Genomic DNA, 16120 nt, shown 5'->3' on the forward strand with positions numbered 1-16120 from the left:
GAACACACTCTGTAGAAAAGGCTGGCCTCAAACTTGGAGATCCACCTCTGACTCCTAAGTGCTGGGATATTTCTCTCTCTCTCTCTGCTTTGCTCTAAATATTCCTTCCTAAAACATCCATCCTGTTCTTTAACATGCATGTTGAAAACTTGTTCCAAAAGACTCAGAAGAGGGGGAAAAGTCAACACTTTCGTCTTGCTCTTCTGGCCCACAGACCCTTAAAAAAAGCCAACGTTTTGGTTTGTCTGTTGGTTTTGAGACAGGGTCTTACTGTAGCTCTGGCTGTACTAAGACTCAGCATGTAGACCAGGCTGACTTCGAATTCAAAGAGATCCATCCGCCTCTGCCTCCAGAGTGCTGGTATTAACGTCATGTGCCACAGGTCTGACTGAAATGTTTAAGCCAGCTAGTCAGTGGTATTTTCTTAGAACAGTCTCAGTAAACTAATTTGAAAGAATATTGAAACAAATTTTTAGTAGTAGAAAGTAATACATACTTAAATTTCTTCCAGAAAGATATCTATACTAAAACCTAAAACAGGATGAAAGTAAACATTCTCCTTTTTCTCTCTCGACAGTGAGCTCAAACGTCCAGACTCCAGCATCCACACAGCTGCTCATGCCTTCCATGCTTTCCCTTTCTGTCTCACTTCCCTTCTGAAACTAGGCATATTTATTTATACACAGGTAAAAGTATAATGCAAATATCTTATCTCACAGATACTTATATGAGCAAATTATGTTAGACCACATTTCAAATTTTAATTTTTGGAGCACTTGTAGCAAGCAAAACCAAATATGTCAAATATAACTCAACTTAAAGTATTACAACTAAACATATTTAGAAGTCAGATGATACTGGCTCTACTAGTACATTTTATCTTGGTGAAAGTTAAACTAGAATCAAGACTACTTAGCCTATATAAAAGAACTGTAACTAAACATGTCTACAGAATACGATTAAAGACAAGTGTATTGGCCCCATCTTCAGGTACGTGAAGCCTAAACACTGAAACAATTTATAAACCGTATTTATATTCCTGGGGAAAACACATTTTAAGAGAATGCACACGCTCTGAAATGTGTACAATTCTCCTTTACACTTCCAGCATGTTCTCCATGTAAAAAACCGTCTCAAGGTACTGCCTAAGAAGTAGCTAAATTAATGGAAGTTTCATGGCTGATTATTACTAATGGACAGTGTAAGCAATGGCTGACTTACTTTTACCCTAATTTATTGTACTTAAACCCAGCTTAAAGCTGGGCGGTGTTGGCGCACACTTTTAATCTCAGCACTTGAGAGGCAGAAGTAGGTGAATCTCCACATTCAAGGCCAGCCAGGTGTACAGAGTGAGTTCCAGGACAGCCGGGCTACACAGACAAACCATGTCTTGAAAAAATAAAACAAAAAAGCAATACTCTGAGAATAGCTACGCATCTGTTTGACAGTGTGCTACCCTACTGCTTTGCTGCAGTCAGTTATCCTAATTACAAAGTACTCAATGCATCTACAGCTAGAGTTTCCCTGCCAGTGACGCTTAGCACAGCCATGGTGCTAGATCCACTGCTGTCAGCTTCCAGCCAGAAATTCTCTCTGAAGAAAATAATTAAGGATGCAAAAATAATTAGTTTCTTTTAAGAAGCAGAAAAACAAACTTTCTGTTTTAAACATAGATCTTATTTCTTACAATTCTATTTAAACTAAGTTGAGACGCACTTTTAAGTTACTGCCAAGTTATCGGAAGTTAGATATAATTCTTTATGAACAAAAAGAACTCTGATTAGGAGTCCCACCTCCAAGCTTATCTTGCTGCGGACAATTAGAACAATCCCTCTTTGTGGGTTTGGTTTGTTTGTTTCCTTTCCATTTCCACACTTGTCCTATTTGCATTCTGATCTCCAACCAACAACTAAATAATTAAATTAGTAGCAAACATAGAGGAAAACAATTCTTATTTTCTTGCTACAATATGTTTGAAAGGATTCTGTTCATCTGGACCAAGATGTGGTGAGCTGAAGCATGATTAAAAACTCAGGGTGAGAAACTGGGGTTCAACCTGAAGATCTGAAAAACAAAACAGTCAGCCACTGGCTCTTACCTCAACCTCATACCGAAATGGCGATCCTGCTCCCAGGAATCTCAGATTGAGACTGTATCTGTCTTCCCGTTTTATAGTCCTCTCTAGGGCTGGGACCAAAGGCGTGCACCATTGGGATTAAAGGCATTCACCAGATTTCTATGGCAACTAGGATGGCTACCGGGATTAAAGGTGTGTGTCATTGTGGCTACTGGCATTAAGGTGCGTGTTACCACAACCTGGTCTGTAAGGCTGACCAGTGGGACAGCTTTACTCCCAGATCTTCAGGAGGGCTTTATTTATTAACATACATTTGAAATGGCATTACAGTGAGCAGCCAGGAGTTGAAGATTAGAGTAGATTGTGGCTGCTTTCCATGAGTTCCTAAGGCAGGCCATGGTGCTCATTAGTCTATGAAAAGGAGAAAATCAAGTAGGAACAGAAAGAGAATAGACCTACAAGCCTTGAATGACTAAGTCATATGCAATATTCAAAAATATTTTATCATGGTGACCTTTACTGAACTAAATTAGAATCAGTTAAATAAACCTTTAAGGATTTATTTAAGATAAATAAATGTTTTTGTACCTAACATACTGTATAATCACCTTTAGTTTACACTGCAATTGCTTCATTTCCAAATCCATGCTCCTTGAAGGACCCAGCGTGGTAACACGTATCTGTGGGGCTATTACTCTAGAAACTTCTTCAGCCAAGCTTGTGATGTCAGATGAAGACTCCAATTTCTTTAGCAAATCTTCTTTTTCTTTTCGAAGTCCAGCCAAATCAAGAGTAAGCTTCTTTAAAAGAGGAATATATGAAGGTGATTAGAGCTAATCTAGATTGTGAGTATAAATTGTACAGGTTGGTCTTTCTCATGGTGCCCATCGCTTTGCTCTCACACACACGGGTGAGTCAGACGTGCTCAAAACAGATTTGCCAGCTCTGACTTCTGGGCGGCTGTACTTGTTAGGAGTCAAGCTGGAGCAGGACAGGAGAACAGATGTTAGTGTGTATTCCACTGGGTAGATCTTACTGCTCTCTGTAGCAGCCAAAACACTTCTCATTTAGCAACAGAAATGCAAAGTCCAATTAGCAGATGAGGCTTGTTAGGGCTGTAGTTAAAATAAATAGCATGCAAACAAACTACTCAGTTTTATCTACTCGGTTGATTATTGATCATCCTAACTGTAATGTTGAGATCAAATCACGCTGAAGTTCCTACATCTGACATTTAAAAGCATATTGTTGTTAAATCAGGCATTGGGACTGTTTCTAAGAAGGAGTGAAGAAATACCACCTTAATGTTTGTCCTTCTCCTTTGTCAGTCTAGTCAGCAGACCAGCATTAAATTGTACGATCAGAACAACTCGCAGCACTCTGTGAGTAGCTGCACCATATTTCTTCCCTCCCCCCCTCAACCTTATAAAATAGCAGTCTTACACAAGGAACAATTACACAAAATGATTCTGAGCTCTCTCTGAGGAAAAGATCCTTCCTTGTTATGAATTCCAATTAGGAGTAGCAAATGATGTTGCCAAAAAGTTAAATGGTATGGTAATATAAACATGTGATATGCTATATTGAAAACTATATGGAAGCACAACTTACAGAACCTCTCCAATTCATTCATGTTTAAATATGTCTTCGTATATATCAGCACACACTGTAAATATGAACACTTAATACAATGAATTCACACCCAGAGCTTCAAAGATTTGACAAAAGAATATTGGCAATATGTTTTAATAGCTTAAAAACTATTTATTTGGCCATATTTTAACATATGATCTTTAGATAGATATTTCAGGACATGTTTATTTATGAATTGCCCATAATAATTAAATTTAAACTTGAACTCCATTTTTTTAAAACTGGAACTTTTCTTGGTACATCCATGCTTGAATCCTAGTTCCTCTCACTAATTCTCTATGTCCATTCAATGTCTAGTTATCTATATTATGAAATACTTATTTATTTTCATTCTTCTGTCACTCACTCAATGCAAACTTTTATATTCCACTGAGACTACAGCTAGAACCCTTCTCCCTGTTTCCCAACCTTCCCCTACCTTCATGCCACTTTCCCCCTACTTCCTAAACCCACACCACGTTATCACCTCCTCTGAAGTTCCTACCAGGGTACTTCATGCTAACAGAATAAAGTTCAGCTGTTTTTTAAGAATAGAAGATTTAGCTTCAGTTTGTGTTCCAATGATGTCACCTGAAGTCAGTCTTGCCTACTACACCTCAACTTTTTAAGCAACTGTAGGAAATTGTGTGTGTGTGTATATATATATATATATATATATATATATATATATATATATATATATATGATATATATATATATATATATCATATATATATATATATATATATATATCAACCATTCTTAAGTAGTGAATAGGTGGCAGGCACAATTCTCAGATAATGAAGCAGGTCCTAACACTCTGCTCCTCACAGTGTTCAGCCTTGTTTATAAAATGGGCTAACACTGTAAAGGGTTACATTGTTACATTAATTATGAAGAAATTCTGTGAATGTAATTAGAGCTCTTCTTCAAATAACCTGCAGTTAGGAATGTCCTGACTGATATTATTCTAATCAGGTGAGGCTCTAGAAAAAGGCTATGGACTCTCTTTAAGAAGGTGATTCTCGCCGGGCGGTGGTGGCGCACGCCTTTAATCCCAGCACTCGGGAGGCAGAGGCAGGCAGATCTCTGTGAGTTTGAGGCCAGCCTGGTCTACAAAGGGAGTTCCAGGACAGGCTCCAAAGCTACAGAGAAACCCTGTCTCGAAAAACAAACAAACAAACAAAAAAAGAAGGTGATTCTCCTGTCGGCATGAAGTGAGTTCCCATGTTGCTGGAGAACTATGCATACAGCTATTAGGAAAGGACCTAAGGGAGGTGAATTAGATACTGACGTGTTGCTGGTATAAAAGACCCAACAAAGCAACTTAGAGAAGAGTTTATTTTGAATCACAGCTCAAGGTCATAGTTAACTGTGGTTGGCATGCAGGGCTAGTATTATGTCAACTTAAAACAATCCAGAGTCATTTGGGAAGAGGACACTTCAATTAAGGAAATACCCCTACAATATTGGCGTGTGAGAAAACAGTATACAGCACTCTCCCAAGGCTTCTGTTTCAGCTCCTGCCTCTAGGTTCCTGCCTCAAGTTCCTATCCTGATTTCCCTAGATGATGAATTACAAGCTATAAGTTTAAAGAACTCACATCTTCCCCAAGATGATTTTTGTCATGATGTTTTCTAACAGTAATAGAAGCCCTAAGAGATGATTGGTATCAGGTATTGGGAACTACCATAACAGCCTTGACCACATGTTTTTGGGAGGACAGTGGTAGTATTTAAACACTGGGCTAGAAGAGCCATTGAATGCTCAGAGCTCAGTTGGCACTATGTTGAAGCTTGGAGGATAAGAATGTCTGGAGCGGTGAAGACGATGGAAGCCTAACTTGCCAAGCTTCAGATGTGTCAATAGTCTAATAATCTGTGGTCCTGGTCAGCTGGGCCTGAAGGATCAGCTGTGATGAAGAAGAGGCCAGTATCAATGAGGAGAGTCTTCAGGGAAGTGTTTCCTCAGAGTCAGCACAGATGCTGGGGTCCAGACGGCCAAGCCTGTACTTTGTGCGGGCTGCCAAATTTGGTAATGTGTAAGAGTCTTCCAGGTGACACCAGCTTTGAAGGTGTGAAAAGGTCATAGAGCACATCTGAAGCTTGGCACCATGTGGTAGAGTTAGATTCTCTAAAGAGAACCCGGGACAGGCTATTGGTGAAGGTGGCACACGGCTCAGGGGCTCCAGCAGTCTGGAGATGCCAGCACCATTGGACAAAAGAAAAGGAGGGCAGCAGCCCTGGGGTAGAGCCAGCCTGAACCTTCAAGAAATGGTCTATGTGCTGTGGCAAGCCTTTCTGAGCCTAGAAGGTTGTGAGTCACCGAAGCTTGACTTTTAGCTGTTGAACTATGCTCTCTGCATTGTGACTGCCATGATTCTTCCTTCTTGGACTAAGAACGCATGTAACTCATTTTTTTTTAAAGGAACCAAAAGTTGAGAGATTTTGAAGTTTTCAAGATGTTTTGGAATTTACAGAGAATTGTGAGTTTCGGAGAGATTCTGGTTATTTTAGAGAGACTTTGGATATTTTAGAGAAACTCTGAACTTGAAAGCAACTTTGGATGTTTTAAAAAGACAGAACTTTTAAAGTCCTTGAATTTTTAAAAGCTGTTGGATTTTCTATGTTAGAGTGTTCTATACTGTGATATGAATATTAGCATGCCATCTTGGGGATAAAAGAAAAAGAAAATATTGTAGTTGATTAGTCATCTGTTTTGTGTCAAACTGACAAGGGGTCAATTGTTCTGGATAGTTTTATGTCAAGATGACACAAGCTAGAATCATTTGGAAAAAGGGAACATTAATTTAAAAAATGCCTCTAGGCAGGAACTAGGAACCCGAGGTAAGACACTATCTACTGCTAACTAACACACCTTAAAATCTGCACAATAATCCCAGACTGCACCCCTCCCCTACTGGTTAATAAAGAAGCTGCTTTAGCCTATGGAAGGGCAGAATATAGCTATGTGGGAGAACTGAACTGAATGCAGGGAGAAAGAAAGCTGAGTCAGGCAGATGCCGCACAGCCACCTAAAAAGCAAGAGGTAACAAACCATAAGCCTCATGGTAAAACATAAATGAATAGAAATGGGTTAATTTAAGATGTAAGAGTTAGTTAATAAGAAGCTTGAGCTAATGGACCAAAGAGTATGCAATTAATACTAACTCTCAGAATGGTTTTTTCATAAGCATCTACAGCAGTTAGTTTGCAGGACCCGATGGTCCAGGGGGACCAGTGGAATGAAGAATATTTGTAGCTACATGATAGAGGTCATTAAAGGGGATATAAACAATTACCTTTAAGAAACTGAGGAAAAGACAGACAAAAAATTGGAAGAAATTGATAAATTCTTAAAAGAAAATCAAGAAAAAAAAACAAACAGATAAAGGAAACTATTCAACATCTGAAAATGAAAATAAGCAATAAAGAAAACACAAACTGAGGGAATCCTGGAAATGGAAAATCTAAGCAAACAGGAACTACAGATGCATCACCAACAGAATACAGGAGAAGGAAGAGAGAATCTCAGACTTTGAAGACAGACTAAATAGATCAGTCAGAGAAAATGTTAAATCTAAAAACTTCTTAACACAAAACATCTAAGAAATCTTGGATACTATGAAAAGACCAAACATAAAAACAATAGAAATAGAATACAGAGAAGAAACCCAGCTCAACAACTCAGAGAATATATTTAACAAAATCATAAAAGAAAAATTTCCCAACCTAAATAAGGAGATGCCTATAAAGGAATAAGAAGTTTCCAGAACACCAAATAGATTGGATCAGAAAACAAAATCCCCTCCCCACATAATAATCAAAATACTACACATACAGAACAAAGAAAGAATATTAAAAGAAGCAAGGGAAAAACGTCAAGTAACATATCAAGGCAAACCTACTAGTATCATACCCTCCTTCTGAACAGAGACCCTAAAATCCAGAAGGGCCTGGACTGATGTCTTGCAGATTCAAAGAGACCACTGATGATAGCCCAGATTGCTATACCCAGCAAAACTATCAAACACCACAGATGGCGAAAACATGATATTTCATGACAAAGCCAAATTTAAACAACTATCCATAAAAATAGCCCTACAGAAAGTAATAGAAGGAAAACTCCAACCCAGAAAGTTAACTAAATCTATAAAAACACAGGCAATAGATAATCTCACACCAGCAAAACCCAAAGAAGGGAAACACACACACACACAAACACACACACACAACCACTACCAGCACCAAAATAACAGGAATTAACAATCACTGGTCATTAGTATCCTGATATTGTCTATCAACTTAGCTGCTACACATGAATCTACTGATATTTTCATTATCATGAGGCTCCATGGTGTTGCATTCAATGCCCACGGCTGCAGCTGTGATAAATAGGTTTAAACTAAGTCCCTACTGTGTGGGGTGAAACCTGCTAGATCAGAGAGGAAGGGAAGCAACCACTTGACCTTGCTTTTTGGCTTTGATAAAAATCCAACACCCATCCATGACAAAAGTTTTAGAGAGATCAGGGGAAAGGGGGACATATCTAAACATAATAAAAGTACTATACAACATGCCAATTGCCAACATCAAATTTGATGGAAAGAAACTCAAAGCAGTTCCACTAAAATCAGAAACAAGACAAGCTGCCCACTCTTTCCATAACCATTCAAGAAAGTACTTGAAGTTCTAGCTAAGGCAATAAGACAACTAAAGAAGATCAAGGGGATACAAATTGGAAATGAAAAAGTCAAAGTATCGTTATTTGCAGATGATATAATAGTATACATAAGTGACCCCCAAAACTCTACTAGGAATCTCCTACAGTTGAAAAACCCCTTAAGTAAAGTGACTGTATTATAAGATTAATTTTTAAAAAATCAGTAGCCCTTCTATATACAAATGAGAAATGGACTGAGGAAGAAATCAGAGAATTAACACCCTTTACTCAAGTAATATAAAATATCTTGGTGTAGCTCTAACCAAGCAAGTAAGAGGCCTGTATGACAACTTCAAGTCTTTGAAGAAAGAAACTGAAGATATCAAAAGATGGAATGATCCCCCATGCTCATGGATTGGTAGGATTAACAGTAATAATGGCCATCTTACCAAAAGCATCTACAGATCTAATACAATTCCCATCAAAATCCCATTACGATTCTTTACAAACCTTGAAAGAACAATACTCAACAAAAACCCAGGATAGCTAAAACAATCTTCTACTATAAAAGAACCTCTGGATGTATCACCATATTGACTTCAAGCTCTACTACAGAGCTATATTACTAAAACTTACATAGTATTGGCGTAAAAACAGACAGGTGGATCTATGGAATCAAATTGAAGACACAGACATAAATCCACACTCCTATGGATACCTGATTTTCAACAAAGAAGTCAAAATTAAACAAATGGAACAAGAAAGCATCTTCAACAAATGGTGCTGGTCGAACTGTATGTCTGCATGTAGAAGAATGCAAATAGATTCATGTCTATCATCCTTCACAAAACTCAATCCAATTGAATCAAAGACCTCAACCTAAATCCAGATACACTGAACCTGGAAGAAGAGAAAGTGGAGAATAATCACAAATGCTTTGGCACAGGAGAAAACTTCCTGAACAGAACACCAATAGCACAGGTACTAGCATCAACAATTAGTAAAAGGGACCTCATGAAAGAAATGTTTCTGTAAGGCAAAGGACACCATCAATAGAACAAAACAGCAGTCTACAGAATAGGAAAAGATTTTCACCAACCCCACATATGACAGAGGGCTGCTTTAAGGAACTAGATATCAAAAACCAAAATAATCCAATTTAAAAATGGAGTGCTGATGTAAATAGAGAATACTCAACAGAAGAATCTCAAATGGCTGAGAAACACTTAGGAGATGTTCAACATTCTTAGCTATCAGGAAAATGCAAATCAAAAATATTCTGAAATTTCATCTTACATCTGTCAGAAATGGCTAAGATCAAATGCAAAGCAACAGCTCATGGTGGGGAGGATGTGGTACATATCCCGAATTTTGCATCTTTCATACCTACAAAAACTGACATGTAGACCATACTACCAAATTTTGTTGCCAGCTCAGGATGGAGTCTACCTCCTTTGACCCACAGTCTCATCAGTTTCTGGGTGCTTTTTTTCTGAGAAAACATATCCATAGGCAGGGAACCCTTCCAGGGGAAATCTCTGTTTCAATTAAGGTTGTAGCATGAAAAATAAATTTGCATTTTCATAAAGTCTTTGATGGATGGGGGTATCGCCTTTGGGTACCTTTCCTAATGTTCCAATGAAAAGAATAAACTTTGTTTCTAGCAATACAAATGCTTTTTTTGTCCATGTTCTCCTTTTCTGTGATTTTGAATTTGCCCATACAACACACTTCACTAAACTTGCCATTTTATTAGGTTTTTGCTCTTTCTCACTGTGAATAGGAATAAGTGAACTGAGTTGTAGCCATGTAACTTTCTGAATGTTGTTTTGAAATTTCCTCTGCTAAAGGAATGAGTCCATCAATTTTGAACTCAGCTGTTGTGGAATAATCTTTTTGTATACTGAGAAGATGTGTCTTTGCAAGGCACCTTCTGATTGGTTTAATAAAGCACTGAATGTCCAATAGTTGGGCAGTAAGAAGTTAGGCAAGACTTTCTGGCAGAGGGAGAAAAGGAAATGAATTTAGGTGCGAGAGAGACACCAGAGGACATGGAGAGGAAACAGGAGGAGCAAGATGGAAGAAATGTAAAAAGCCATGAGGTAAAACATAGATGAATATAAATGGGTTAATTAAAGTTATAAGAGCTAGTGAAACAAGTCTAAGTTATGGGCCAAACATTCAAAATTAATAGTAAGTATCCATGTTGTTTTTGTGAGCTGGCAGTCCCAAAAATAATCCATCTACACTTAGCCGCATGGAAGTTCTCAGGACATGGGCAGAATTGAGCCAGATTCTTTTCAGAACATCACACTGAAATGGCCCCTAGCTCAGTTCTTGATAGAGTTCTTGTTTCCCTATGAAACCTTGCAAGCTGGTCCTCCACTGTCTGCCTTCACGGTGGGACTTCATATACAAATCACTTTTATTATTCTGGGCTTCATTATAATATTAAGAGTCTGGACTTATAATTCAAAATCAAGCATTCCTCTTTTTTGGTATACCATGTGGCATAGGGAGTCTGTATTTTCAATGATAAAGAAGTTAAAAGCTTTGCCTTTAGAAAGCTAAATATAGGCCTACTAATACTCAACAACAACAGACTTTTGAAGTTTATTAGCTATACTTTGCATCAATACAAGGAAATATCTGTTGCATAAAAAGTCACCACAAAGTTAGCAGCTTAGAAATAAGATCTACTTAATAATTCAAGTCTTCCTTGGGTCAGGGGACAGGAACAGCTTAGCAGGGTCTCTTATCAGATTATCACAAAAATATTTCTCTTTCTTAGCATGGTGTCAGCCAGAGAGTAGCTCACTTATCAGTAACCAGGAAGAAAGCAAGTATAACCCTCAAATGCATGCCCAAAGTGACACACTTTCTCCAGCTACAGTTTGCCTTTCTATGTTTGCACTAGTTTACAAAATAGTGCCAACCATTCAGGGGCATTGTTCAACACATGAGCCTGTATTAGACATCATCTTAACAATAATAGTGAGTGTTTTAGAGAAGTAGAAGCCGAAGGAGCTGCTGTTGTTCTGTATACCTGTGATATACTGTATCCCCCAAACTAGGGACAGCATCACTTGTCCACACAACCATGCTGCCTTGAGCTTTCACACTGGAGAAGCTAGCAGCCAGAGCATAGGTAAGTAACTGCAAGGCAGTCCTGAGGAAAGTGAACTTTTTTCTCCAGCAGGAGATCCAGGTAAATATTTAACATTCGAGCATGAATCATTAGAAAAAGGAAACAGGACCAATCAAGAATTGTGTCCTTTAGAATATTGAAGACTTAAAATAGAGACGAAAAGCATTTACAAAGGAGTCTGAACCACTTCAGTTGAGAATAATTTGCAGCTTAAAGAAGGAAACCCTGAGCATGAGCCTATTCAACGACAGGATGCTCTGTGCTGCATGTGAAGAGAAACCATCTGAGTATCCACATGCCGTAGAAGCAGCATTGCACAAGGGTACAGTTAGAATGAAGAGTGACTCCGGATCATCATTTTTTTGTGCATGATAACCACCATAGAGCATTCAAAGACATTGCTCAGTTTGCCATTTACTTTTTGCCACCAGAGTAAAACTTTAATCTAATAATCATTTCTACAAGGTAAAAGGATTTGCTTTGATGGTAGGACCTAAAAAACACAAATGGAAGTTCTGAAGGAGCAGCAAAACAAAACATGAGGTAGGTCATTGTGGTTGCAAACAGAGCTTTGGGAAGCTCTTGGTGGCAAAGCTTGGTGGCAGAAGAGCCCTTTCCTGTCCTCACTGTGACGAAGGTCAGAGAACAGCGAGAGTAGCCAGGAAAGTATAGCTCCCTCCTGTAGCTACACTGTGGTTTCTGCTGAGACATAGAGACAGACAGATGGACACACACACATACACTTACACACATACACACATACAGAGAGAGAGAGAGAGAGAGAGAGAGGAATCTGTGTCAGATTGGATTGGACTCAAACTTTGATCTTCTTGCCTCAGCTTCGCTGTGTTGGAATTATCGGAATATGCCACCACACCTGGATCCCAGGGTGTCCAATCTTAAATTCTTATTAGGACTGACATAGGACACTGATACTGAATAAAAATCAAAATTCATTTATATCCTCTCAGGTTATTCTTGTTTGTAATTACAGAGGCAGCAATTTAAAACTATAACAACAATTTTGTCATCAGAATTGTCTTGGAGTAGGATAATGGAGAGAAATTAAAATTTCATTGTATTTTAAGACTTTTACATGGAAGAGCCTCATAAATGCATTCTAAATTTAATAACATTTTGCTGGTGAATATAATTAATATTTTCTTACTCAGAATATTCCTCATTCATAGGGAACAAAACTGAAGGATACAAAATTATGTGTTTCCCTGTCAAGCACAGTCACTGATTGATTATATGAGTTATTAAGACGATCATATTAAACTTTTGGTCTCTAGCACACATATTTCTACACAAGTCCATATAAAGATAATACAGATTAGATTTATATCTTTCAAATTTAGTAATAAGAGTTCTATGTTTAAAATATGACTTTTTTGTTTTGATACTTGAATCCATTCAAGATTCAAAAAAGAAACAGAATATCACCAAAAAAGTATCTTAGGCAGGAAATGTAATTATCTATGCAATGAAATATCGAATGAAAATTCTACTCAGTTACAGCTTCACTCACAAAACCTCTTTTCTAATAGATGCACTTATTAAAAGCCTAAAGTATGTTTCAGAAAATGTCAAGCAAATGAAGGTAATGTAGAGGACTTTTCACCGATGCTTCTGCTAGTAGTTAGACTTCAGTAGCCTTTAGAGACCATTAAGTACCCTTGGCTAATTGGCCAATGGTAAATTAACCCCCTTTTTATTCCAGCAGCACTATTTTAACTCCCTTAAACTCTGTCAGTGCAGTGTGTGAATGACAAAATAATATTGTGCATGAATAATAAGCAGAAAAGTTAAATTACATTTCATGTTTCACATGCCATACCTGTGTCAGAGAACTTTCTTTTGAAGTCACTGACATTCAATTTTCTTAAACAATCTCATGTTGACATCATTCTGAGGCAAATTTTCCTAATTATTGTTAATTGCCTATCAAGGAAAAAAACTCTTTTCATGAAGTGCAGTTGTCTAGCATGGATGAAGTTAGCTCCGCTGTGCACATCAAAGACAAAGCATGGCACTAAGGCGCTACTTTGCTATAAGGTCATATTAAATATGGTGTGCAATTAACAAAGCGCTCTTTATGCTTCTGGAAATGCAAATCTGTCTTGATGTGTTCAAATTAGATTTTATCATAGAAATATGGGTATCTGCAGATGGATAACAGGTAGGCTACTCTCACTAACATTTATGAAGAGTAAAATTAATTTAATGTTCTTACACTTGGTAATACACATACTAGATAATGACAACTCAAACAGGGGTTTTTTTTTTTTGTAAAAGTGTTTGAATATACTTTCTCAGAATAAAAACACTACTATTATAAAATCTCAAATTTTTCAAATTTGTTTATTAACATTTTAAAATTTAAAAGCAGCCCCCCAAACATTCAACATTTATTCTTAATTGGTTTGATGGTTTTTTTTCTATTTTTTTAATTCTTTTTTAATTAAAATTTCCAACTGCTCCCCATTTCCCATTTCCCTCCCCCTCCTCCCACATATTGCCCCCTCCCCCCACTCCCCTCCCCCATTCCCACTCCTCTTCTCCTCCCCCCAGTCCATTCCCCCTCCCTCTCGATACTGAAGAGCAGTCCAAATTCCCTGCCCTACAGGAAGACCAAGGTCCTCCCACTTCCATCCAGGCCCAGGAAGGTGAGCATCCAAACAGGCTAAGCTCCCACAAAGCCAGTTCATGTATTAGGATCGAAACCTAGTGCCATTGTCCTTGGCTTCTCATCAGCCTTCATTGTCCGCCATGTTCAGAGAGTCCAGTTTCAACCCATGCTTATTCAGTCCCAGTCCAGCTGGCCTTGGAGAGCTCCCAATAGATCAGTTCCACTGTCACAGTGGGTGGGTGCACGCCTCGTGGTCCTGATTTCCTTGCTCATGTTCTCCCTCCTTCTGCTCCTCGTTTGGACCTTAAGAGCTCAGACCGTTGCTCCAAATTGGGTCTCTGTCTCTCTCTCGATCTATCGCCAGATGAAAGTTCCTGTGCCATTCTCCTTGGCCTCTCGTCAGCTCTCATTGTCCGCCACATTCAGAGAGTCCGGTTTTATCCCATGTTTTTTCAGTAGCAGTCCAGCTGGCCTTGGTGAGCTCCCAATAGATCGGCCCCACTGTCTCAGTGGTTGGGTGCACCCCTCATGGTCCTGACTTCCTTGTTCATGTTCTCTCTCCTTCTGCTCCTCATTATAACCTTGGGAGCTCAGTCCGGTGCTCCAGTGTGGGTCTCTGTCTCTATCTCCATCCATCGCTAGATGAAGGTTCTATGGCGATATGCAAGATATTCATCAGTATGATTATAGGATAGGTTCATTTCAGGTTCCCTATCCTCAGGTGCCCCAATGAACTAACTGGGGACATTGCCCTGGGCATCTGGTAGCCATTCCAAGTTCAAGTCTCTTGCCAACCCTTTGGTGGCTCCCTTACCTAAAGTATGAGTTTCCCTGCTCCCCTATCCAACCTTCCTTTATCCCCAATCACCCCGATTCCCCCAGTTCCCCTCATCTTCTCCTTCACACTTTTCTCTCCCCATCACCCCTCATCCCCATCCCACCCCACCCCCAAGATTCCAATTTTTTGCCCATCAATCTTGTCTATTTCCCATAGCTGGGAGGATATCTATATGTTTTTCCTTGGGTTTACCCTCTTGTTTAGCTTCTTTAGGATCACAAATTATAGACTCAGTGGCCCCTATCCATGGCTAGAAACCAATTATGAGTGAGTACATCCCATGTTCTTCTTTTTGGGTCTGGGTTACCTCACTCAGGATCGTATTTTCTATTTCCATCCATTTGCATGCAAAATTCGAGAAGTCATTGTTTTTTACCGCAGAGTAGTACTCTAATGTGTATATATTCCACACTTTCTTCATCCATTCTTCCATTGAAGGGCATCTAGGTTGCTTCCAGGTTCTGGCTATTACAAATAATGCTGCTATGAACATAGTTGGACAAATGCTTTTGTCATATGATAGGGCATCTCTTGGGTATATTCCCAAGAGTGGTATTGCTGGGTCCAGGGGTAGGTTGATCCCAATTTTTCTGAGAAACCGCCACACTGATTTCCAAAGTGGTTGCACAAGTTTGCAGTCCCACCAGCAATGGATGAGGGTACCCCTTTCTCCACAACCTCTCCAGCAAAGGCTATCCTTGGTGTTTTTGATTTTAGCCATTCTGACAGGTGTAAGATGATATCTCAAAGTTGTTTTGATTTGCATTTCTCTGATTGCTAAGGAGGTTGAGCATGACCTTAAGTATCTTTTGGCCATTTTAACTTCTTCTGTTGAGAATTCTCTGTTCAGTTCAGTGCCCCATTTTTTAATTGGGTTAATTATCCTTTTAAAGTCTAGTTTCTTGAGTTCTTTATATATTTTGGAGATCAGGCCTTTGTCTGTTGCGGGGTTGGTGAAGATCTTCTCCCAGTCAGTAGGCTGCCTTTTTGTCTTAATGACAGTGTCCTTTGCTTTACAGAAGCTTCTCAGTTTCAGGAGGTCCCATTTATTCAATGTTGCTCTTAATGTCTGTGCTGCTGGGGTTATACATAGGAAGCGATCTCCTGTGCCCATATGTTGTAGGGTACTT

At 38.8% G+C, this 16120-nt stretch overlaps 1 protein-coding gene across 5 annotated transcripts in view; it reads right to left on the reverse strand.

The window, feature by feature from the left end:
• Window positions 1-16120, reverse strand: part of Cntln (centlein) — a 236057-nt gene that overhangs the window by 35936 nt on the left and 184001 nt on the right. For all 5 annotated transcript variants that reach the window (XM_057784199.1, XM_057784198.1, XM_057784196.1 and 2 more), the window contains one exon: window positions 2686-2877. In XM_057784199.1, coding sequence (XP_057640182.1) covers window positions 2686-2877 — 192 coding nt within the window. The remainder of the gene's footprint in view (window positions 1-2685; window positions 2878-16120) is intronic.

Source organism: Chionomys nivalis, chromosome 11 (genome assembly GCF_950005125.1).
Source record: "Chionomys nivalis chromosome 11, mChiNiv1.1, whole genome shotgun sequence".
Lineage (NCBI taxonomy): Eukaryota > Metazoa > Chordata > Mammalia > Rodentia > Cricetidae > Chionomys > Chionomys nivalis.